This window comes from Hermetia illucens, chromosome 1, assembly GCF_905115235.1.
Source record: "Hermetia illucens chromosome 1, iHerIll2.2.curated.20191125, whole genome shotgun sequence".
Taxonomy (NCBI): domain Eukaryota; kingdom Metazoa; phylum Arthropoda; class Insecta; order Diptera; family Stratiomyidae; genus Hermetia; species Hermetia illucens.
In genome coordinates this window covers 36,997,665-37,022,542 of record NC_051849.1, presented here as the reverse complement: position 1 = coordinate 37,022,542, position 24,878 = coordinate 36,997,665, and the positions used below count along the sequence as shown (strand labels likewise).

The following is a 24,878-nucleotide window of genomic DNA, read 5'->3' as shown; positions in this document are numbered from 1 at the left end:
ATTTCAAGGAATTAAATTTGGGGAGAACGGAACGATTGCGCTAGAAATGTGAAAATAAATGTCCATAGACCCTAGCTTTGGTCAAAGCTACCTAATTAATATTTTTATCTAACACTTTAAAGCGGAATGTAAAGCTAGAGATAGCGACTTTTGTAGGCGACACTTCGAACGCTACTTTCAATAATCCGATTAATTTGAGTCGCTGTAGCGCATTATCTTATGAAATAAAAGTCAAGTCTACTTTATAAAAATTATCTTTTTATTTTAGAAACCACTTTCATGTGCACATAATAAGTACAAAAACTAGTGCTGGAACAAATTCCTGCTATTCAGTGCCACTCCAGTAGAACGTGGGCAATCATCATATAAACCGTTGCTGTCAGAACATTGCCGATCATCATTGGAAATCCGATCCTGTAGGGAAGATATACTGTAGAGTTGCTTAAAAAAGTTATCTATAAAATTACTTACTTGAAGAATTGGTAAAAGGACATTTTTAAGCCATGTTGCTCCGCAACTCCTGCGCATATTATATTAGCTGAAGCTCCAATCAATGTTCCGTTTCCTAAATATCAAAGTAAATAAATGGCATCATCCGACACATCATCGAAATTAATTATCTACTCTATTGGATCTACAGTATTAAGTTTTTCTCTGTATAATTTGTACTTGAGTTATGAAACAACAACAGTTGAGGGAACTATATTGGGCGGCCCTACCAGTGATGGAGCAGTCCAGGGTGCTTATTGGGGGATACGAACCCATGCGTGCTTAAACCTCTCCAAAAAGAACTTCCGAATCATAGTGGGAATTCTCACTGGTCATTGTCGGCTGAACTATCACCTAGGGAAGCTAGGGATATCTACGGACACTGCCTGCAGGTTCTGTGAGGAGGAGGACGAAACCTCTATGCACGTCCTGGGACAGTGTCCGGCACTTGTGCAAAGTAGGTCGATACATCTGGGAGAACACGTAATACCAGATGCAAAGCTGAAACTTCTGGAAGTGGGGAACATACTAAAGTTCCTAACGGTTACAGGCCTGCTTGAGATACTATGATCAACAGGTACACTATAACCAGTAAAAGGGGCACAATAGTTCTTCAAGAACGCGGTGCGATTTTCCCTTAACAGAATAATAATAATAATAATGAAACATATTCAAAACAAGCCGGAAGTTGAACATGGAAAAACCCGAACAATTAATATATTTACAATGATCCCTTAGCTGTGTGTTGGCATGCTGAAAATCATCCAGGGTAACATGCTTTTATGAGCAATTACCCGTGACGAGCGGTCTAAATGCGAAGCTGAGCTCTAATAACATCTTGCATGCGCCATCATCATCATCATCAACGGCGCAACAACCGGTATCCGGTCTAGGCCTGCCTTAATAAGGAACTCCAGACATCCCGGTTTCGCGCCGAGGTCCACCAATTCGATATCCCTAAAAGCTGTCTGGCGTCCTGGCCCACGCCATCGCTCCATCTTAGGCAGGGTCTGCCTCGTCTTCTTTTCCTACCATAGATATTGCCCTTATAGACTTTCCGGGTGGGATCATCTTCATCCACACGGATTAAGTGACCCGCGTACCGCAACCTGTTGAGCCGGATTTCATCCACAACCAAGCAGTCGTGGTATCGCTAATAGATTTCATCGTTATATAGGCTACGGAATCGTCCATCCTCATATAGGGGGCCAAAAATTCTTCGGAGGATTCTTCTCTCGAACGCGGCCAAGAGTTCGCAATTTTTCTTGCTAAGAACCCAAGTTTCCGAGGAATACATGAGGACTGGCAAGATCATAGTCTTGTACAGTAAGAGCTTTGACCCTACGGTGAGACGTTTCGAGCGGAACAGTCTTTGTAAGCTGAAATAGGCTCTGTTGGCTGACAACAACCGTGCGCGGATTTCATCATCGTAGTTGTTATCGGTTGTGATTTTCGACCCTAGATAGGAGAAATTATCAACGGTCTCAAAGTTGTATTCTCCTATCCTTATTCTTGTTCGTGTTTGTGTTTGACCAGTGCGGTTTGATGTTGTTGGTTGATTCGTCTTCGGTGCTGACGTTGCCACCATATATTTTGTCTTGCCTTCATTGATGTGCAGCCCAAGATCTCGCGCCGCCTGCTCGATCTGGATGAAGGCAGTTTGCACGTCTCGGGTGGTTCTTCCCATGATGTCGATATCGTCAGCATAGGCCAGATCATAGCAACAATTGAATGGAAAGTTGTAGATTTATGCAAATTTCACCGCCTTGTCATCAGCAGCACACTGTTCGAGCACAGGGCCTACCACAAAGTCAGTTGGATTTCGACTAAGCGGTTACGAACATTTAATCAGATCGATCATATCGCGACCAGTAATAGATATACGAGTTGGGCTTGGTAATGCATTTAACAAAAGAGATGCTGACATCAGCCTCGAAAAGGACCATCATCTTATGGTCGTTTACCTTCGCTTGTGTGTCGCTAATGCAGAGGAAGACAACGTTGACCCAGTGTCTAAACCTTCCAGCTGCTCAGACGGGCGGAGTTAGCTTACTTTAGCTAGGTCTCCTTCAGTCTACCCGGGGGTTCTTCTGCTTTTCGCAGTTTATCCTGGATTACTGCCATCATGGAATTGATCGCATCCCAGTCTTCCTGACAGGCTACCATTCTCCGGACAAAATTTTCCGGTGATAGCACTTCACCTAGAGTCTCCTCTAGGTTCCTCCTTTCTTCCACGAACCTAGGACACTGGAAGAATACGTGCGCTGGATCCTCTGGGACTATCGCGGACTAAGAGGAGGGTTGAGTAGGAAAGGCAGCCGTATTTGTAATAACCAAGTTCTTTAACTGGAGCGTGTTTGTCAACTGTATTTTCGAAGGCAGAGTTGACTTTCCGGATGTATGAATCTAGCTCAACATTAGAGTGGATGCGCGATTTGTCCAGGGGAGTGCCCAGTGCACTGGCTAAGTCGAGTTGGAAATCGTCCCAATTTGTCAGATTGAAAGATCTGCATTTATGCGGATGGTGGAGTGAAGCGGGAATTTGCTGTAGATGCAGAGAGAGGCTGAGGGCGTGCTAAAGAGGATCAGCTAATGACACATGCCGAGAGATTGGACGAGATCATAAAGACGTCTAGGAAAGAAGACACATGAGAAAAGATGACACTCCCGCGTTAATAATGTCCGCGCTAAGGAATGGGCCTGACTGAAACTAATCGAAGAGCGCTTTGCCGTTTTCGTTGTCAACTGAGTCGCCCCAAGATCGATGCCTCGCGTTGAGGTCACCGCCGAGGACGAAGGCGAACTGGCCGTGATGCAATCCTGGCGGACTCCGCTTTGAACCTCAAAATCCTCGGAGATTTTATTTCAGCGCAGCATGTGACATTTGGCGGCCATCATACATATTGTTTACACTCCCTGTTTACGCTATCGAAAGCCTTCTCGGAATCAATGAAAAGCAGGTGAAGCGAAGATCTAAACTCCACGCATCGTTTCAAAATAATCCCTAGGGTGTTGATGTGATCAATACAGGTGGATGCGGTGTCGATCAAGCTTTCCAGATGTTCTTTAATACGTTCCAGGATTATTTTAGCCATTATTTTTGTGAAGGCAGGGAGCAAGCAAATACCCCTCCAATAGCCACCCTCTGAACTGGTAACCTGCTTTGGAGACTTAACGATCATTCCCTTCTTTCATTCTCTGGGAAAGGTCTCGGATTCCCTGAATTTCCGTGCGAGTGGAGGTAGCCGATCTGTGGTAACTGCAGATGCAGCGATAAATAACTCTGCGGAGAAACTGTCAAGCCCAGTAACTTTACAACGTATCCGTATGTTACTGTCCTTCACAAGACCGTCGAAAGATTTTCGGCCACATGCAAGCTTTTTAGTGATGCGGTGAGTACCAACCCAATAACAAATTCCCTTTGTTAAGCGACAGCTGGATCACACGAGCGATCGATGTTAAACCTGGATGGTCGTAGCTCTCCATCCCAGCGAGTAGTGGCAGACGCAAGCGCTAACTCAACTGCGTGTAATTGCAAGCATCCTTCTCCACTACATCGGGAGTCTCCTTAATCTGGACCAGAATCTTGCAGTCTATCAGGAACCGATTCCCAGGTGGAGAGAGCGCGTACAACTTGCCTTTCCAGAGCACAAAAGCACATTGTCATAAGTGTAGCGAGAGGGAGAGGAGTATTCTCAAGAGTCCCACCATCTTATTTGGGTTAGGCCCAGAATGTTGAGCTTTTTCCGTTGGGAGTCCCGTTCGAATTGGAGATAGTGAGCGTTCTGAGGACCTTAACTACCGTTCTCGAACAGCGTGCGCACATCTCAGAAATCAATCGTAGTCGTGAGGTCGGCCCCTATCCGCGACGTTGTTAATGTTTCGGTAGCGATAAAGTTTGAAAATTTGCAGATTGCTAGCCCACACATTTCTATCCCTTTTAGTCATCTCTTACGACAAGCAGGGAAGACTTTGATTGTATTCTTAAGCCTCAACTCACAGGACGAGATTGGCGCTGTTAATGTGTCGAGAGACATCAAGCTTGGTGTCGTTGTCGGCAGAAACAGTACTTCCCCCATGGAAAGGGTTTGTCAAGGTGCAATGCTCTAATTGTGTGCAAAATACGACCGGTAGGCGCTTAATGCACTGAAATTAACTCTGTAACTAAAGCTCGGGCGTAACTTTTGTTATTGATGTGATAAATCTCAGAGTCAACAAGTCTTACTGCAGTTGAAGTAAAAAAGGCCCTACTCACCACCAAAGCAAGCTCCAAATGATAAAGCCCAAATAAGAGGTTGAAGTGGCAATCCAAGGTTTTCATTCTGTGCAAGTGATACCGTGATTTTTATCATCATAGTTGTTAGTGGGATGTTATCCAAAAACGATGAGGCAACGGCAGAAACCTGTAAGAATGAAGTGTAACAATAACTGAAACCATTTTAAGAAGTTGTCTTACCCATATTATTATAAGAATTGCAACTGCTAGTCTCCATTTTTCATCCACTGCAACAATAAGACTCTCAGTTTGATCGCCGATCCAATCAATCAACCCAAGTTCAGATAAGGCTTCAATAAGAATGAACAACGAGGCGAAGAAAATAAGTGTGGACCATTCGATTTTGCTTAGCACAGCATCCATATCCTTTAAATCGGCCAAAACCAATAATAATAAGGCTCCAAGAAAGGCTATCCAACCTAAAGACAATCGATCTAAACCGGGAACTGAGTGAAGAAAGAAAAACCCCAGGACGAATACCATTGATAGTGAGGATTTCAGCAAAAGCGGTCGGTTTTTGATGGGATACTAAAATTGGAAGGAAAGGTCATCACTGTTTAGAAAAAAAGTGGCAACTCCTTTGTACCTTTTCTTGCAGTTCCTTCAACGTGGCTGTATAAGATTCTTTGGGAATACACATGGAATTAAGCCGCTTTTTCAGAGTTTTCTTCAAATTCTTGATTTTATCGACCATTGTCCATCGGATGAAATCATCATCGTTGGAATATAGTGAAATGGAGGATAAGGCTTGTTGCCAAACTCGGATTTCCTCTCGCAATTCACAAATTTCCCGCGATTCGCTTGTTCGCAAATCATTGATGGTGCGATATTTCAAACGAAGTTGCACGAACGCTTGCAAACAGGCCAGAAGTACCCCCAACAACATATGAAGGATGAAGTTTGTAAATGTAATCCCCTGGAAAATATAGGATAAAAGGATTTAGTTTGTTTGTTTGAAAGCTGATTTCAAATGAACTTACACTTTTCGACACGTAGCTATTGGAAATAATGATGATATTTGGGGGATCCCCAACAGGAGTCAGTGCTCCTCCGATATTTGAATACAGAATCATGCTCGTTAAGATTGGAATGGGATTGAGGCTCATTATCTCGCAAAGGCGTATGCTGACTGGTGCCATCAGTAGCAGAGTCGTGACGTTATCTAAGAATGCTGAAAGGATGGCAGTGAATATACACAAGCAGTAGATCAGGGGCCATGCCTTCCCACTTGTAATCTGGAATAAATAGGATTTCATTACATGTTTGAGTTAGGGACATACATAAGGATCGTTTCTATGAAATGCACTCACTTTATAAGCATAGACAGCCAAGAAATCAAATAAACCCGTCTCGGACATTATCCCCACAATTATCATCATTCCAAAGAGCAAAAATAACGTTTCCATATCGATCCAACCGATGATTTTGGGCAAAGTGGGTCGGGAACCCATTATTGCTAGTACACTTATGCAGAGTGTCGACGCAAGGATTGTGGCGAATGCTTTGTCCACAATCTCCCAAATGATCAGTACATAGAGCCCAATAAGTATCAAAGCTGCATAAATTATTCCCAGGTTCTTATCAACCGGGGAACCGTTGTAGGTAAATTGGAAAGGAAAATCTGCGTTGATATTCGTCTCCATTGCTACACGAATTGACTGATATTTTGTACTATTGATTGGGGCCATTTTACTATTTAGATCGAAAATGTGATCCATTTGCACTATAGGAAAATTGTTAGTGGCTTCGTTGTCGGCAATCGGTAGGCTCCATTGGTCAATATTCTAGGACATGAAAGTTATATTATTTGAGGCATTTACGTAGATATTTAATGAAAGTTACCACCCAGTCTGAAGCGTTGTCGGTTTGAACTTGAATATACACAAAGAGTTTGTCACTAGTATTTCCATGCAAGTTCGTTGAGAATGCTCCTGCCAGACGTAATTCAAATTCGGAAATCTGGGACGTTTGTGGTATGGGGAAAACTGAAAATTGGATCTCATTTATGATTATTTTCTCAATGGTTTAAAATAGTCTTTACCTTTGGTCCTATTCTCAGGTACTGACATCGGTATTGCAGGAAGATTTTCCTCATCTGTGATTATAAGGATCGCGGTGAAAAATGCCCACACAGCAAGTAAAATTGCAATTTTGCTGTAGTTTAGCCATATCTGCAATAGAAAACGAGGAGATAAAAACTGGAGGAAGAATGACATGATGGCATTCAGTTCAAACCTTGTATTTGCTAGGAGACTCCTCCTTAGCTTCGGGTTCATTTTCTTCTTCTGGGATAACTTCAATCCTGCAAATAGGTAATGAATAGTTGTACACATCTAAATATTTTCAAGGATCTCATTCAAACCTTTCTTCTTGTTGAGTCAGTGACGGTCTAGGGGAGTAGTTTTCTACTGTGGCTACGTTATCTGCATCGTGAGAATTTGGATCAGCATCTGCAAAAATTGTGTCTGTTATTTTTGGTTGATAGAATTCACTATAAAATACTTCATACCTCTGGAGCGTTCGTACTCATTCCGATATGACGCCAAAACCGGATCATGTTTGACCTTTTCTGGTAAACGGGCCCAAATGGATAAGCCAACCGCTGTCACTTCACTGGAAATGGGTTAATGAAAGGGGAATTCAAACAATTTGAAAAAGTGTCGATGAAAAGAAGAAAGGGATCATTGTAATCAAAATAGTTGCATTACATCTAAGCGTCTTCAATAGTAGTGTTCGGAAATTAACTTTTTTGATTGGTTTTTCTCAAAACTGTGGATCAGCAACTTTAAAGGGATTGAAATTTTCAAACGCCCTATCTTAGATGATTCCCTTGGGCCTTGAATTTTTTCGGGAGCCTGGAATAGAAATCCAGATGAAATATCTTTTTGTTATGGCCCTGGAGTTATGTTGTCTTCCGTTCCAAGCCATAAAAAATAATTTTGGCTTCTATGTAATAAGGACGTGATCTATTCTATAATACGTGTGTATAGCCTCGCAGAATTTCACTTCGTTCCTGGGATTATAAAATATGCATCCTTCTCCAGAATATTTTTTTAAGTGTCTGGATAGCTCAGTGGTTAGAGCGCCAGGCCATCGTTGCGGAAGGTTGCGTTTCACTGGTGGCAGAAGGATTTGTATCTTGATTGGATGTCGGATACCAGCCGATTCAGTTGTGAATGACCTGCGTTAAATCAGGGTAATAATCATGGATGGGTGCAATGGTGACCACATTGTCTCCTGCAGCGTACTATAGTGTATCGTTACGCTCTTGAATGAAATGCGTTAATACGGTTCAACGTCCAGATTCAACTGGTCGCAAACGATTATTATTTTTTTCCGAGTTATCACAATCTCAGCAGATGCTAGATTTTGCCTAATACTAGCACTGAGGCCAAACAATAAGGCTCAGACGATCTTACCTACTTAAAAGGTAAGAAGGGTTGGTCGTGGTAGCAGGTTAGTGATATAAATCAACGAGAACTGCTTGTAACTTTAAACACGTATGCAAAATAGTGTATTTTACACGGTTTGAACCACACTATGTGGGCGTCCCAGGACACCAAGGGAAGCGGTGGCCAAATTAGGTACAATACCTGTAGCTGACAATATTATAGAAACAACAACTACTTTCTCGAGACGACAAATTTCCTTGATATATATGCTGTGACCAGAACTATCAAGTACTGTCTGCGACTCATACTGGTAAACCGAACATGTTCTCCCGATCAACCCATGCTTGTATGCAAGGTTTAAATCGATAACCTCATATACAGCATTATGCCCGTTCGTGTATTGCAGCGGTATCATAACAGTACAGCCAGAAGATGATGAGATGGTCCAACGTCTCTAACGCTGAAACCACACATTCTGCACTGGTCGTTCTCCACCCACTCTCTCATTATAAGCTAAAAAGCGAAAAATTAGCGCGTGATGACCACGCCATCCTGAATAGCATACATAAATCCCTCCGTCTTGGCGAAGAGTTTCCCAGCATAAAACCATCTGTTCGACAGATGCAAATCAACAAATGGCTACTAGTGCCTTCGACTTCCATTCATTAATATGCTCTTGGTCTGACTTCATTCCACTCAAAGGATTGAAAGATCTATCTTTCAAGTTAAGTGGAGTCAGTCCACAAGCTGCTTTACAAACAGCCGCATGCAAAGAACTCGCCTGATCTTTGCTGTAAAAATAAGCGGGTAGCGACTAAACTTAACGATGATCTTGACCCGCAATGTCAACCACACCTCTGCCTCCGATGTCATGAGGCAGGTTCATACACTCCAAGGCAGAATTTGGGTGATACATTCGGAATTTGGACATAGTAGTCCATATCCGAAATTGGACGTTTTCCAGATCGGCCTTCGTCCACTGTAATATTTCGAATGCATATGCTAGTGAAGGGATAGCGAATGTGTTCAGCACGCTTTATTTATTCTTCCCCGGAAGATGCGATGTCAGCACCAACTTTACAAGTCGGAAGAATTCGGACAACAGAATTCTTGCAGAATTCCTTTTATTATTCGCAACACACTTCTGAGGTAATCATCACTATCAGCATACAATTTGATATTGTCTAAGTGTGCCGGCTGGAACTTAGCACGTAGACCACACTTTATTGCAAAACTAGATCGTCTAGCCAGTAGTGTAAGTAGCCATGAAAGGGGGTTTAGTGCCATGCAAAACCAAAGGTGACTCAATCAATTCCCCTGGAAGATGCCCTTCCGTATACGGATAGGCACTGAGGTGACGGTACCCTCAGACGAATGCATTGATAATGTGGTATGCCATCATTCCATGACTGTCGTCAAAAACTAGTTTCAGACGAATGAGGTACAGATGTAGGACATCGATCAGCCAATTGTGCGGGATACATCCAAAATCCTTGGCATAATTGATATAACAACGTCTAGTTGCTTGCCCTTGCTCTTTGCAAGTCCTTGATCTGCCTTGGCAGCCCTTCCGTTTGTCGGACAGAATGTTATTGGTCTTGAGGTGCGCATTGACCTTTTCACTAATAATGGACGTTGTGAAATTGTAGCGGATTGGTAAGCAAATAATCGGTCTAGTGGCTGCGGGGTCCTGCACCGTGTCCTTCTTAGGCATAAGGTAGGTAATCCCCCCAGGGAGGAGGAATGGGAATTCCTCAGGCTGACTAATGACTTGGTTAATGCTTTTTTTGTAGCAGAAATTCTACAGGTTGGTGAAGAAGAGTGCTTCGCCGAGTACTGAAACTGTTGTCTGCAGTTTGGCATGGTGTTGTTGATGCCTCATTCCCCATCCAGTTTCCATGATGATCTCGTCGATCACGCTCCTTGATGATGGCCGGAATTATCTCGCCGCGTGTAAACAATACTGATCTGCAACCCGCTGTACATCACGTGCGCGTATTGCGGGAAGTGTTCGATGAACCCCTGGTGTAACAAGAGATAATATGTTGTACATATCCCCGCCTTTCTTTCATAGTAGGATGATAAAATGGTTTATTTCTTCAGTTCACTTCATCCGCTGCCTACGCGAATTTGCCGAAGTGGTAACCACTTCTGTAGCAGGCGGAGTCCTACTCCTGGTTATCGTGGCGCCTAGACGTCGTGCCGCCCCACGATTAATGGGTTCGACGCCGCTGTGCTGTCCATTTTACGGAAGCCTGACCCAGTCACCAAGTCAGGTAACTCACGCCGGTTATCCGCGCCGGACCTTACATTTCTCCTTTTCCTCATTTAATAGATGCGCATTTTATATCTAACTGTCTGGTGTGGTGCCGGTTTCCTCAGTGTTGATTGAAGGGCGCCACCTCTCAGCCTGAGAATCCCCTCTGGCAATCAGGTGAGACTGATGTCCGGATGTCGCAATAATCGTAGTTAAAAGATAGATATGCCTTGATGCCTTCGAGCCCCAGAGGAAAATATTCGATTCCGTGTATGCATCGAGAATGCTGAGCAACATATCCGATAGATTAGATCCAGTTTTAGCATCAGGTAGCGGTATAAGGTGGTGGGTTTTTGTCCTTCATGGATAAGTGTTTTCCACTTAAGTCCGGCAAAGAGAGGGCAATCTTTTATTTGTTCCTCTTCATTATTAACATCAGCTCGGAGACGGTGGACAATAGGAGAGGCAGGAGGAGAATCTGGTGTTGTCACGTCCACTGAGCAGGAGGACAGAGGCGTATAATGTGTCCCGATTTACATTAATAGTATATTAGTGCCAACAACGTTCTTTATGTTAATTGGTCAAACGAAAACAATAAAGATAGGAGACTACAACTTTGAGACCGTTGAAAATTCCTCCGATAACAGCTATGACGATGAAATCCGCACACGGTTGTTGGCTGCTAACAGAGCCTATTTCAGCATACCAAAAACGCAAAACCGGGTTATCCGAAGTTCCTTACTAAGGCAGACCTAGATCGGATACCGGTTTTTGCGCCGTTGATGATGGTTAAAAAGTAAAGCAACATCTTCGCGCGTTCATATTCTACTGTCCTGACATGGCTAGCTTCCCGATTAACACTCTTAGATCGTTAGTTAGAGATTGAGGGAGTATCGAATCCTGCATCCACTCAAATCATTGAAGTTGGTTCTGACATGGAAAGTCGTGTCCTACATTTGGTCTCTATGAACGCCTATCTGTGAATCTAAATGTGGAGTTCAAACGAACCTTGTCCTGTTGAGTAGCCTCAGGTAAGAAAAGCTGATTTTAATGGTACGATCCTGCTTTTTCGTAGAAATCCTTGACCTGTCGAAAGATCCAGATTCAGATCAGATTTCATGGTTTTGTGTGAAGATCCACTTTCATGGTTTTGTGTGAAGCAAAATCTTACTCGGAAACGGCTGAATCAATTGTCACGGAATTTAGTTAGAAGGTGTGGTCTGTAAACCCCTTTACATATAGCAAGTGACGCCATTTTGTGTTGAGTTTGAAGGGGTCTCCCCATATATGCGAAAGGGGGTGTAAAATTCTTTCTCAACGGCGGATCAATTCTTGAGCCAAATTGGCTACAGTCATGGCTACCAGACCGGAGATCTCTGTAGTCTGGAAGGATATAGATGAGGTCACCACGAAAGAGGAAGTTCGTGAGGCTTTCGAAAAGAGTTCGACCTCATTGGACTTCAAAAGTACGCGGTAAAGACGCTACGAAAAGTCTACGGTGGGATACAAACCGCCATCATCAGTTTACCAGTGGAGGCAGTACTCATACTGTTGGCAGCAAAGAGAGTTAAAATAGACTGGGTTATGTGTCTCCTTAGAGGGCAGGTATCACTGAAGCGGTACTTTAGGTGCTTTGGTTTCGGTCATATCGCGAAGGCATGCTCCAGTTCTGATGACAGGACGAAGCTATGACGGAGATGCGAAGCAAGGGCCGTAGAGCAGACTCAAATTGCCTACTGTGCAAGGGCAAGGAGGGGGCGGACGAGCAGCAGCAGATGCCTGGAATACAAGAGAGCCCTTAATATAAGTCGCACATGAGTTTGATATAAATCAACCTCAACCGTTGTGAGGCGGCGCAATATCTACTCTCGCAAACCATTCGCGAGAAAAACATCGATATGGCCATAATTAGTGAGCCATATTGAAACCACGGTGGTTCTTTAGGCTGGGCATATGTATGTGCTAATTACGTTTCCAGATATAGTGTTCAATAGGATAGAATTGTGTGTGTGAGTAGCAGTGGTATTTACTTTAAGTACATATTTGAATGCTTTTGTCCACGGAGTAAAGTGGAAATACGAGAAGATGTCTCATATCAATTTGGACAGGCAACATTTGTTTACTTAGCATTAGCAAAATATTGATGTCTTTGATATGTATATATTTAACTTCCGGTATCCCGACTTGTTGAATTATTTGAAAACACCTTTGAGGGTCATTTGTCATTTTTTTGAAGGTTTTGTGTAAAACAAAACCTTATTAAAATCGGTTTACTGTCTGCCTGTCTGTCTGTCTGTCCGTCACACGCATTTTTCTCAGAGACGGTTATAGCAATTGACACCAAATTTGACAGAACGGGGGGAACTGCGAACCCTCATGCATACAGTGACGTACATCTTTTTACGTTGAATTTAAGGGGTGGGAGTCCCCATTTATGCAAAAGGGGGGTGCAAATTTTTTTCATCAAATACAGTCACGTGGGGTATCAAATTAAAGGCCTCGGTTAGTACTTTTCGAAGCCGGTTTTAGTTTTGATATTTGTTAGAAAGGTGGGGAGTGGGGGGTTGAAAGTGATCATTTCTTTAAGGGGGCCAATCTCAGAAACTACTCAACCGAAAATCTAAAAAAATCAGGAGGCAGCCACTGTATGATGCCTGCGATCCGAAATACTTTCCATATCGATATCTATTCAAATAAAGTTAATAATAGTATATTACTATAATATTTAGTAATTGGCTGCAAAACCCCCCTTCAGTTCATCCTAGCACCACCTAGCAGTGATGTAGGCTATAATATAGAACGATCTTACCAAGTTTGGTGGAAATCGCACTATTACTAACAAAGTTAAATCGGAAACCGCAAACTGCGCGCTTCAGGTATAAAAGATTTTGTTGATTTTTTATTTAAGAATATTTGAGTACACAATGGTTCCATTTATACGTAGCTCGTAGTGTTGATTACACCCGATATCTAATTTAATAACGTCTCTTAAGGAATATTGATTTGTGTTGAAAAGTGACAATTAACTTTGTTAATAATAGTAGAATTTCCACCAAACTTTCCGGAATAATTCTTTATATTAAAACCTATATTAGTGCAATTATTAAGGTGGTTCGCAGTAAATTTTCAAAATATATTAATATACTTTTATTAACTGTACTTGATTCGTACTCGTAACGGAGAGCATTTTGTGGCCTAGATACTATAGCATGGTATCAGAAAGTATTAACCGACATCTTTCATTTGCTACCCCATAAGGCTATATTCACTGAAAACAAAATTTGCACCTCTCTTTTAGGTGTAGCAGACTTTCTTCTTCTATCATACCTTTCTCTTAAAAAAATCTGCTTCTTTCTCTTATGCTTTATATTTATATATGGTACATAGGGAAGGCGTATTAGAAGGAGGAAGGAATACTATGTGTATAGTGCAGTAAACACAGATTTAGCGAAGGTAAGATTTTTTTTTTCAAAAAATAATATTGTAAAATTCAAACGCGTTTTTTCCAAAAAAAAAAACATTTTTTTGAGTTGGCGTGAAAGATTACCAAAAAAACCATAGCCAATGACTTTGAAGTTTGAATATGTCATTACACACATTGAAAACAATAGAATGACGTACAATATTTTGATTTGTATTAGGTTTTCGGCGCCAAAAAAGACTACAATTTTTTCAAAGAAAGCCGCCGCTTTTTGTTTTGTCTGATGAACATTTTTGATTCTAGGTCATAGGGAAATTTTTGTCTGCTAATTTTTTATGTTTATTAAAAAAATCTGTAGCAGACTAAATGGAGTCTGGAAAATTTCAAAAGTTACTTTTTAAAATACTTTAACATTACAATAACATATATACAAAGATTCAGCAAGATATCCTCTTTCTTTCTTAAAAAAATAAAGCATTTGAAAAATTTGAACCTGTCACGAACCCGCCGTATATAAAAACAGTAAACACATGAGATGTGTGTAATTTGCCTTTGAAATGTAAACTCTATACGTACCTATCACTTAACTTCCAAATTTGAGGTTTCTTATGCGAGTGATTTAAGCGAAGGAGAGGTCTGACCTGATCAAATCTAGAGGCTTAAGGAGATTAGATGCAATTTAGACTTTGGTTACTGGAGGAAGCACTTCCACTTACTTTCTGATACCGGACTAAAAGCCAATTTTGTTGCCATATTTATCTTAAAAATAATACTTAATCGCGCACTCAGCACTTTCCACTACTGATGTTCATGAGAAAAATACCACCTTAAGGCTCAAAACATACATATTTATGCGATACAAAAATATCAGAAACGGTACCAGCGAGTTCAATTACCTCTCTCTAGATATACAGCTTGTTTTTAAGGAAGCCGTGCTTTTTTATTGAGCTCCCTGGACAAGGACGCCTGTCTTAATTGTTTCAATTGATAAGTTTGCATTTTTGTCTGAGCTCTCCTCATATAAATTTTAATGCCAATATTACATATTCCGACATACTACGCTGTAACTAAAGACGTCACTAGAATTGAACTGCTGACAACGTAAACAAAGAAATTGTACTAGAACATCGCGCATGCCATTTAACTACGTTAAGTTCGTTTCCAGAGGACGTTATACTAGTAACCGCTTCCGTTAGGTTCAAGATGGCTAGAATATCTATCAGTCGTTTGGCGTCATTGGAAGCAACGCAATCATTTATTCCTTTGCTTAATTACATAAAATATGGTAACAAGAGAGAAAACGAGAAAACTACTATAAGAAAAGTATCATAGCTCAAACTGCTGTTTTTCAATTGCAGTTTGACAGAACAAGAGCAGTGTCACAGGCGGTTAGATGTAATGAGTTACGTCATCCTCATCCATCCGCCTACACATGTCGACATCATCAAAGAACGATGCTTAAATAAATACTCGCTAGCAAGTAAGTTAGTTTTATTGCAATAGACCTAAGTAAATACATAATTGTTAGGAAGTAAGAATAAGGAGAAGATGTGTATTTTATTGCTTGCATTGTGACCCTTTAAAAGGACATGTAACTGCAAGCAAAGGGTGCACTCTTATCCAAGATATTAAAGTGAAGAGTCACAGTTGAAATCATTTGTTTTGTAAAGGCGGATCACGGTCGGAAACTCGTGATCATAATTAATGTGGTGAATGTGCTTTAAAGTTAAAAGTAATTTTGAACAGAAGTTTTGACTAGTTGAGTGGAAGTTGTCACAGTCTTCTGAATCGCACTCGTTTGCTAATAAGAAGGACTTTTTTTAAATAGCCCAAATTATATTGAATTCATTCATTATATATATAAAGGATATTTCATGTCGCCTTATTTTGTAAACTACTTTGAAATATAATTTTTCTTCTGGTGCGATTAAGGAACCATTTTTAGGTTTTATAAATTTTTCAAAATACAGCCCATGGTGCATTTACATGAACAAGTAGTTGATGTTATCCAGATATTTGTGTCTGGTTGTCAACATATTTGTCAAAGCTGTGAAGGCTCCTCAGTTATGATTAGCGAAATAAGCGGCCTGCTGATTTGACCTAGAGAAACTTCCCTAATGTCCATTTTGCCCACTGTTTCGTTCATCGATTCAATAAAGTTTTGTCCTAATGGTATGATAAGATCTACAAATGGCGAATATTCTTCCTAGTTGAGGCTTTTTCAAATTTCTATAGCCAGTCAACAAAACGTATCGCTGTTATGGATTCATTTTCGAAAAGTAGGTTAATAAAAGTTGCAACAAACCCGTTGGAATTTTAACGGAAGTGGATGCGGACACAGGACTCCTAGCATCCTCAACAAAAAAAATTCACTTCGGCCTGGTTTAGGTTTGAACTTAGGACGAATTTCATTCCAATATGATTCGCACGTAAGTCTTGTTTGCGATTATATAATATATAAATGGAGCGATTACCACCTGTCGCTACTTTCGGTCACGCTGCTGCCAGGGCAGAGGTGAGGCAGCGTCTGATGAGTTGCCTCTGCAATGGACGAAACCGTCAGTTAACATTTTTGATAAACTTGGGTGTCTCTGCACCACAAGAGAGGAAATAAGTTGCTTCCCAAGTGGCCCGGTCCGTCATCAAGTTGATGCGGACTCAAGATTCCCAGCATTCTTAACAAAGAAATTTAACGGAAGACTTATTTCATCCATATATGATAATATTGATACTATTAAGGATCTGTTAAAATATATAATTGCCAATAAGGATGGTGTTCGGCATACAAAAATTGTGAACAATTATCGAGGCCCTTATGTTATCCAAAATGATTTCCAGTTCATTTTTCTCCGAAAGGTGCACATCCTTTTTGATATTTTTCAATCTAAACAAAGGGACATACCGGAAAGCTCAGGGAAGTTTAGAACGAATTTCAAAGTTTCAGGGAACGAAACTCGTTCTTTATGTGACGCACAACCACCATGTAAGCGGGCTAGGTATTTACTTGTCGAGCTAGGTTTTAAGCGCTTGTTTTTAGAAATGATTGATAGGCCTCATGATTAATTATTCTTCACAGTTTGAAAAATACAGGTCGGAATTTCTCGACAATTTGCTTTGTGACCTTCTGGAAAATATTCGGAATTTTTGAATACTGTTTCATTAAAAACAGAACCCATTCTGCTTTTTTCAGATAACGACTTAAAGGGCAAGATTTTTCGAGAAATATTTCAATAAGCTAATTTTAGTATTATTGGTTATCAGTGCGTTCGCTGAACGTAGCGTCTCTATGTTGAAAAGAATTTTAACTTATTCAAGAAACTCTACAGTCGAAGAAAGATTTATTATTGAAATAATAAAAAACTTGTTGTTTCTTTTTCGTTGGTGTAGATATTTATTCTTGCAAATACCGATATTTCAGGAACCACTTGTTCCCTTCATCAGTGCTAACAAGTCCTCAGGACTTGTCCTTGTCCTTGTGCTAACAAGTCTGTCCTGAGGACTTGTTAGCACTTGTTCCCTTCATCAGTACTAACAAGTCCTCAGGACTTGTCCTTGTGCTAACAAGTCCTCAGGATTTGTCAGTCCTGAGGACTTGTTAGCACTGATGAAGGGAGCAAGTGGTTCCCGAAATATCGGTATTTACAAAAATAAATATCTACACCAACGAAAAAGAAACAAGTTTTTTATTATTTCAAATAATTAATCGTTGGAAACACCGCATAAATACACTCAGACTTATTATTGGTTGAAAAATGTATGTTAAAAACGTATCTTTCTCGGAAATAAGTTTTATATTGATGAATACCGAAAAAATTGATACAATAAACCGCAATATTTTTTTAAAAATACGTTGTATTTTTTGGAAGATTTTCCAGTCTTCCAGAATGTGTACCTAATCTTATGATCTTGTTCGTGGTCTCTGGGCTAATAATAGGGGTTCTGACTAATTATGCAATTAATAAATTAACTGTACAAAATATTGGCGATCGATTTTATTATTTCAATCCAGTGGATGAATTATTTTGTAAAATATTCCTAAAAGTCCAGTCATTAAAGGTTTCAATCTCCGAATTCTTTCAGTCAAGAACGATTGGCGTGAAATTTGGGGTGGGGTAGAGGGTGACAGTTTTTTTGAGGTAAATCGCACTATTTTCTGAAACTACGCACTCTATATCCGTTTTCAGAATTTATTGCGAGAGCTAAAATACAGTAGATTCTTAAGGGACTCGGTTTACTTTGAATTTATATGGGAAAACCACGTTCTGTTTTTATTGATTATTATATCAGAAAAAGCTCTGTTATTATTTATCCCACTGACTTCTACCGTGCCTCATTTTAAAGGTCTTATCAAGTATTTGAAAAGAGCTTTAGATCAATTTCCAATAAAAGTTATTGATCTTGTATTTGACGAGTCATAAATGTCTATATTGCATATACAAAAAATATAAAGGTTTATTCTTTTTCTTATTTAAGGGGGTCATCCCGTGTGTCGGGTTGGAGAAATCGATTTTTTTTGTGCATGAATTGTACCTGTATATAGTGGAAAATATGTGGGCAAAGGGATTTTCCGATATTCCGAGTCGTTCAGAAATTACATTGTTAAACAGGTAATGAGTCTGCAGCCGCGGCTAGAGTACTCGATGAGAAAAAGCATCGAATCTTTTTTTACCTGAGCCTTATAAATTCGAACACAGGTATAAATATAAAAAGATGGAAAACCAATCAATTGTTTAAACTTATTTTCTGTTTGGAATAAAAAGGATAATTAAGTCTAGAGTGAGCACTGAAAGGCATTCAAGCTATACTCAATTATATTTTGTTGTAAGTATTGTGCTGTTTGTGTGTGTGTGATTTTTTTAAATGGATCGTACGAAGGGATATCGCTTTAACGTTCAACGTCATGCTCGCATTAAAAAACGAATATTTCATGGGAATCTATACTTATCAGAAAAGAAAAAGGACTTCGCATCAACATCAGCAAAGAAACTTTTAGCAAGCATGAACATGGATGTTCCAACTGCGACAAGTTTTGTATATTGCATATTGGATTTTGCTGGAGTTTTCTCCGGTACTTCTGCAAATTTCTGCAAATAATAAAATATACGTAGTAGTAAAAAAGGAATGCGTAGGACATGTCGAGAAAAGAATGGGAACGCGGCTTAGAAATGCAAAGAAGAATCACAAAGGCATTGGTGGAAAAGAGGCTGGAAAACTTACTGATAAGGGTATTAACGACCTTATTATATTTTTTGGGCTAGTTATTCGTCAACACGCAAATTCGATAGAAGGAATGAAGCAAGAAATTGGGGCAACTTTCTTCCATAAATGATCTACAGACGAAAATCCTCAGTATCAAAATTGTCCAGCAGGCGAAGACAGTTGGTGCAAATGGCGCAAAGCGGAAGCTAAAGGAGAACTGGATAGTTTCCACCACGAGAAGGCACCTTTGACTGAAGAAGTTCAAACAGTCATCAAACCAATCTACGAAGATTTGTCACGAGATGATCTCTTGAACAGATGTTTAGGAGCAGAGACCCAGAATAACAACGAGTCGTTAAATGCATTGATCTGGATTTTGGCTCCTAAACACCTTCATTCTGGGGCCAACGTCGTCAATGAAGGATTCAATGGCATTCTCAAAATCCTTGTGACAATGGGATGTCAAGTTGGTCACATATGTCAGGTTTATGCCGACCGCCGTAATGAAGCGCGAATTTGGCGGTCCGAACGATGAACGACTGACCGCTAAAAGAGCCAGAATTGAAACCAGAGAGCAATAATCGGCCTTACAAGACCTTTTTGAAGAAACGGAGGGTGCTCTCTATGGACCAGGTATAGCAGATTAATGGTGAGTGAAAATTGTACGGTTGATAATCACATTTAAATTTTCAAATGCGTTTCTCTCGAAACTGCATCTTGAAAATCGGCTGCCACCATAGCTCAAAATCTATCCAACCAAATTCTTTGAAATTTTCACGACTTCTTTAATACATATTTCTACGGTCCGCAAACTAGGATAATTGCAATCGGACGGGTCGTTTTTTTTTATTCATAAAAAAGCCGTAAAAAAACACCAAAATCCAAAAAATTAAGTTTAAAAGCCCACCAAAAATTTACCTTTTAATATTTTCTAATAATCCTAGTTTGCGGACCGTGGAATATTGTCCACGTTAAAATGCCGTTTAGTTTGTTTTCTTCAGATGAACACAGCACAGGTCCCACCCCAAAATCCATGGGCGATCATGATTCGAAGCATATATCATATTTATACAAGATCTTATCTGATCTGATCTGTAGAATTATAGTTAATGAAGCCACCAAAGGCCGCAAAGATGCCCAGACCAAAATGTTGTCAGCAGATTGAGCAACAAGGCTAACTCGAATTGTTTTAAAAGTTTGAAAAACCAATGATACCGGAACTACTACTACTAACGACGGTAAAGCCGAAGTCTTAAGCCGGAACTATAATGGACATATCATAATATCAAAATTTTAACCAATGTATTATAAATTAGAGATCTGTCAAAACTCATTCTCGTGCAAAATCGTATTGTTGAATACTTGACATTTCGAGTTGATGTTTCGAACATCTCACTCCTCCCTTGTTTACACCACTTCGCAAAAACAAATTTCGAATAACATTTCGTATGATATTTGTTGGACATTTCTTACAGAATTTTCTGTTTAACGGAAGTCCGGATAGCTGAGGGGTTAGAGCACAAGGATGTCGTACGAAAGATCGCGGTTCAAATCTCACTGGTGGCAGTGTGCGCGGATTTCATCGTCATAGCTGTTATCGGTTGTAATTTCCGATCTAGATAGGAGAAATTATTAACGGTCTCAAAACTGTAGTCTCCTATCTTTATTGTTTTCGTTTGACCAGTGCGTTTCGAAGTTGTTGGTTTTTTTTTGGCGTTGACGTTACCACCATGTATTTCGTCTTGCCTTCATTAATGTGCAGCCCGAGATCTCGCGCGGGCTCCTCGATATGGATGATCTTGGGTTGTTCTTCCCATAAGATTAACATCGTCAGCATAGGCCAAGTAGTTGGGTGGACTTGAAGAGGATGGTGGTTCTGCATTGCACATCACTTTTTCAAGGGCCACGTTAAAGAGGATGCATGATAAGGCATCCCTTGTCTTAGACCTTTGTTGATGTCAAGTGGTTTCCAGAATGGTCGTGCTGCTTTTATCTGACCTCGTACATTGGTTAGGGTGAGCCTAATCAACCTTTTCAATTTCGTCGGGATACCGAATTCTCACATGTATAGTTTTACCCTGGTTATGCTATCATAGACGGATCTTAAAGTTGATGAGAGAAAATTTGATTTGCCTGTAGTGAAGCTTCTTTGTTATGGGCTGATGATGTTGTGGGTGTATGCGGCTATCAGAACCTAGCAAGATTCTCTGTTATCTTATAGGTGGTAGTCAGCAACAGGATACCTCCATAATTGCTGCACTGTGTGATATCTCGCTTTTTATGTATGAGACAGATAATGGCTCTGTGCCGGTCGTTAGGCATTGATTGCTGTCCCACTTTACTGGTAATACTGGCGAATTATGATTTTTAAGCCGATGGAATGCACGGACTGTTTCTTTCATGCTTGGTGGTGGCAGCATTTGTCCGTCATCTTCAATTGGCAGTACCTCCACCTCGCCGATATTTTGATTGTGTAGCTGTTCATCAAAGCTCTCAATCCATCGCTCCAATATGTCCATTCTATCGGAAATCAGATTTCCCTCTTTGTCTCGGCAGGATGATTATCAATGGTTACTTTGGCCTACTATAATGTTCTTAATAATAGTAGGATTTCCACCAAATTTTCTAGTACTATGCTCCCTATTAAAATCTACCACACCATGCGGAGTTAGGATGAACTTAAGGTGGGCTCACAGTCAATTTTCAAAATATAATGATATACTATTATTGACTTTACTTGAGCAGATATCGTAACGGCGACTATTTTAGAATCTGGATACCAAGTGCAAGGACTACCATGTTTTTTTTCAGATTTTTCGGTAGTGTAGTTTCTGAAAGTCGCTCCTTCAAGTAATTGAACTTACCGGGCCTCCGCACTCCCTGCCTCTTTAACCAATGTTAAAATTAATATCTGCTTTGAAAAGTACTGATCGAGACTTTTTATTTGATACCCCACATTACCATATTCGGTGAAAAAAATTTTGCACCTATCTATTAGGTGCATGGGGACCCCCGCCCTTAAGTTCAATGTGCAACAGTGTAATTCACCACATGTGTAGGGGTTCATGGTTTCCATCATGTCACCAAATTTTGTGTCAATCAGTACAGTGGTTTCTGAGAAAAGTGCGTGTGACAAAAAGACAGAGAGACGTACAGACAGGCAAACAGTGAATCGATTTGAATAAGGTTTTGATGAAAACAAAAAAGCGGGTGGAGCTGGAGATCTGCACAATGAACGGAAGAGTGCAGAAGCATCCAAATCGGAAACCAATCTGCTCTCTGTCGATCAAGCTTTCCAGCATTTTATGCGTTCCAAGAGGATTTAGCTAATATCGAGCGACAGCAGAATGTATGCAGATACGCGTGTCCTTAATGTTATTAATCGTCGTTCCTTCCACTCATTGGGAAAGATGTGGGATTTGCGAATGAGTGAAATTTAAAGTTAATTAGATCGAATTATGGGGTCAGGCAGGAGATCATAAATTTTAGGTAGAGTCATACATTCCTTATGGTGAAATACCTCCTTGGGAAACGACAATATTTCGGTACTTATCTCTATCAATTTGATAAGAAGTTAAACTAAACGTGAAGTACAAATAATAGCAAAGAAAAAAAACTTACTGTACTGCGGGAATTCTTATCCGATTGCTGCCATGGCGGGAGATGGATCTTCCAATTGATTGTGTTTTCATAGCCAGATGCAGATGAAATGATATGCGGAGATACAGAGAATTCTTTCCAATATTTAGTAGAAGACTCCATGTAAGACCTCAATGTGGCGCTTGTTAGTAGCAGATAGCAGACAAATGCCTGGAGTACCATAATCTAATTGATTCTATTATCCAACACAGATGCGGACCTTGTGGGTACCCAAAATATCCAATTTATTGAATATTTTTATTCTGGAGCGTTGGTTCACTATGTATTTAAATTTCAAGCAGAAAATTTGAGCCGAATTTTTAATCTACACCGAATACTGCCAAACTTATTGAGAAAAAATTCCCAAGTTTTCCAAACAATTCACTAGAAGTATGAAATCTATTTTTAGACAATCTATGTATCTGACGCTTGTACTTGGTCAGCACAACTTGCGTTGCTAAACTTTCCCGATTGAATGAGATACTAGAACTGACGATAACCAAGACTTTACACACATTGAATCCGACTCAATTCTAATCAATACGATTTATTTGAACTTCATTTGTTAAAAACTTGGAGCAGTAATTGAGACGAAAGATAAAAATGGCATTGTTCAGATAGTGGTCAGATAAAACAAGATTCCGCCAGATACGTGAATGAGCTGAGTTACTTTGATGATTACAAGTCATATGACGCTATTTACTTATTATATTAGTTCATTTTGCTTTTTGTAGCCATTCAGTAAGCCAGGAAAAATGTTTTAATTTAATTAAATAGTTAATTATGACATTTACTAGTATATTTTGGATTTTTCCACATTCCACAAAAAAAATTGTTAGTCAAACTGTGGAAATGTAAACATTTTATTTCTGCTCTTGTTTGTATATTTCTCTGTAAAAGCCGAGTAAAACAAAAATGAAACCAGTGAAAATAATATCTTCAAATTTTCACTGAAGTTAAGAATCCATATTTAAATCTGTAATGAAACTATGCTATTTAGATGGTCAAACAAGGATTCTGCGTGACAGAAGAGGGGGAAGAGATATTCCAAAACCTAGTTTTATTTTTATTTAGTCGAACTACAAATATCGGAACGATAACTATCTTAAAGAAATTGGCTAAGTGACCATGAAAGTCTGCCCGCAAATGCTAGCTCAATCAAAGCGCTCGATTGACACATTCTTGGACGTCTCTGTGGTAACGTGGGGCGGAGGGGGGGTCCTTTGAGCGCTTCGATCCCTCACGTTCCATTTTTACAAAATCAACGTGTCTATACCGATGTGTGGGTAATGCGATCCTCGGAAAACCGGTACCTCCGCGGGCGTGGAGCCGTGAGCCGGATTCGAGTGCCGCGATCAAAGGGGGGGGGGGGGGGGGGGGGGTCCACGACGGCTCACATCCTCAATCATTGTGCGGCCCTTGAGGTTCCCTCCTTTCTTCAACATCCTCAGGCCACTATTGGGAGGATGTCCCTAGTTGTATTAGAGCTTTGGCGGAGCTAAGGGGGAGGAGAAAAGAATGCATCCCCATAGGTATATTTTAATTCCATGGATCAGGCAAAGTTATAAAAGAAGAAAATACATTCATATTGAAAAACTAAAATAACAAATAAAGTAATAAAATTAAAACGATAAATTAGGAAAGAATTAAATACTAGTAAAATTAAAATGATAAATAAATAAAAGAAATGAATTAAAACAATAATAAGATTAAAATGACAAGTAGAAAATGCGTGGTAATAAAGTTAAAATGATAAATATACTTACGCTTACACCCAAAGCTCTGCGTGATGCGTGGCAAGGTTCAGGTCCTAAAAACCTTTTTTTTTAATTTCAGTTATATCGTAAAATTTTTCACTATTACCGTGAATATATACGACTTTACAAAAAAAAATGTATGTGAGAATAATTCTTTGTGAGATCCCAGAAGTTAATGGGAGATTGTTCGTTACTAAATTTTGTTATTAGGACGACGACTTTTTCATATGTGTCGTAGGTGAAAGTCTTTTCTTTCAAAAGAACCGCACCCTCTAGCCTTGCCTGCGGATAACTTTCTACTCCTTTTCGCTAAAAGAAAAGATGAAGCAAACCATTCTTTTGAAATCTCACCCAGCGCTTTCACTTTCAAAATCGCTCCATTTGCTCCATCGCTAATCCAGCTGGCATTTCGCCGGCCAATCAGCTGTCCCCATGAACTGGTCCCGGT

At 40.1% G+C, this 24,878-nt stretch overlaps 1 protein-coding gene across 4 annotated transcripts; it reads right to left on the bottom strand.

Moving 5' to 3' along the window:
- Positions 1-238: 238 nt before the first annotated feature.
- Positions 239-23,171, bottom strand: LOC119646292 (P protein-like). Of its 4 annotated transcripts, none has more exons than XM_038046704.1 (15): positions 14,732-14,883; positions 14,552-14,661; positions 14,412-14,493; positions 7,275-7,378; positions 7,128-7,215; positions 7,001-7,067; positions 6,807-6,936; positions 6,608-6,750; positions 6,076-6,549; positions 5,746-6,000; positions 5,352-5,681; positions 4,946-5,293; positions 4,745-4,892; positions 472-565; positions 239-414 (listed from the first exon to the last, which is right to left on the bottom strand). In XM_038046704.1, exons 2-15 carry the CDS (start codon positions 14,586-14,588, stop codon positions 330-332), a joined length of 2,385 nt encoding a protein of 794 aa, XP_037902632.1. In that variant the 5' UTR covers positions 14,589-14,661; positions 14,732-14,883; the 3' UTR covers positions 239-329. The 4 variants fall into 4 exon arrangements, with proteins under 4 accessions (XP_037902632.1, XP_037902634.1, XP_037902633.1 ...); XM_038046706.1 differs by having other exon boundaries at positions 14,552-14,636; XM_038046705.1 differs by lacking the exon at positions 14,732-14,883 and having other exon boundaries at positions 14,552-14,708.
- Between the last annotated feature and the right edge of the window lie 1,707 nt (positions 23,172-24,878).

Excerpts from the sequence above, each read along its gene's own strand:
- LOC119646292 (XM_038046704.1), bottom strand. The coding sequence starts at position 14,588 with ATGGCAACAAAATTGGCTTTTAGTCCGGTATCAGAAA. Across the intron at positions 7,379-14,411 it reads ATTTGGAAGTTAAGTGATAG|TGAAGTGACAGCGGTTGGCT; the intron begins GTACGTATAGAG and ends ACCCATTTCCAG. Across the intron at positions 4,893-4,945 it reads CAATTCTTATAATAATATGG|GTTTCTGCCGTTGCCTCATC; the intron begins GTAAGACAACTT and ends TCATTCTTACAG.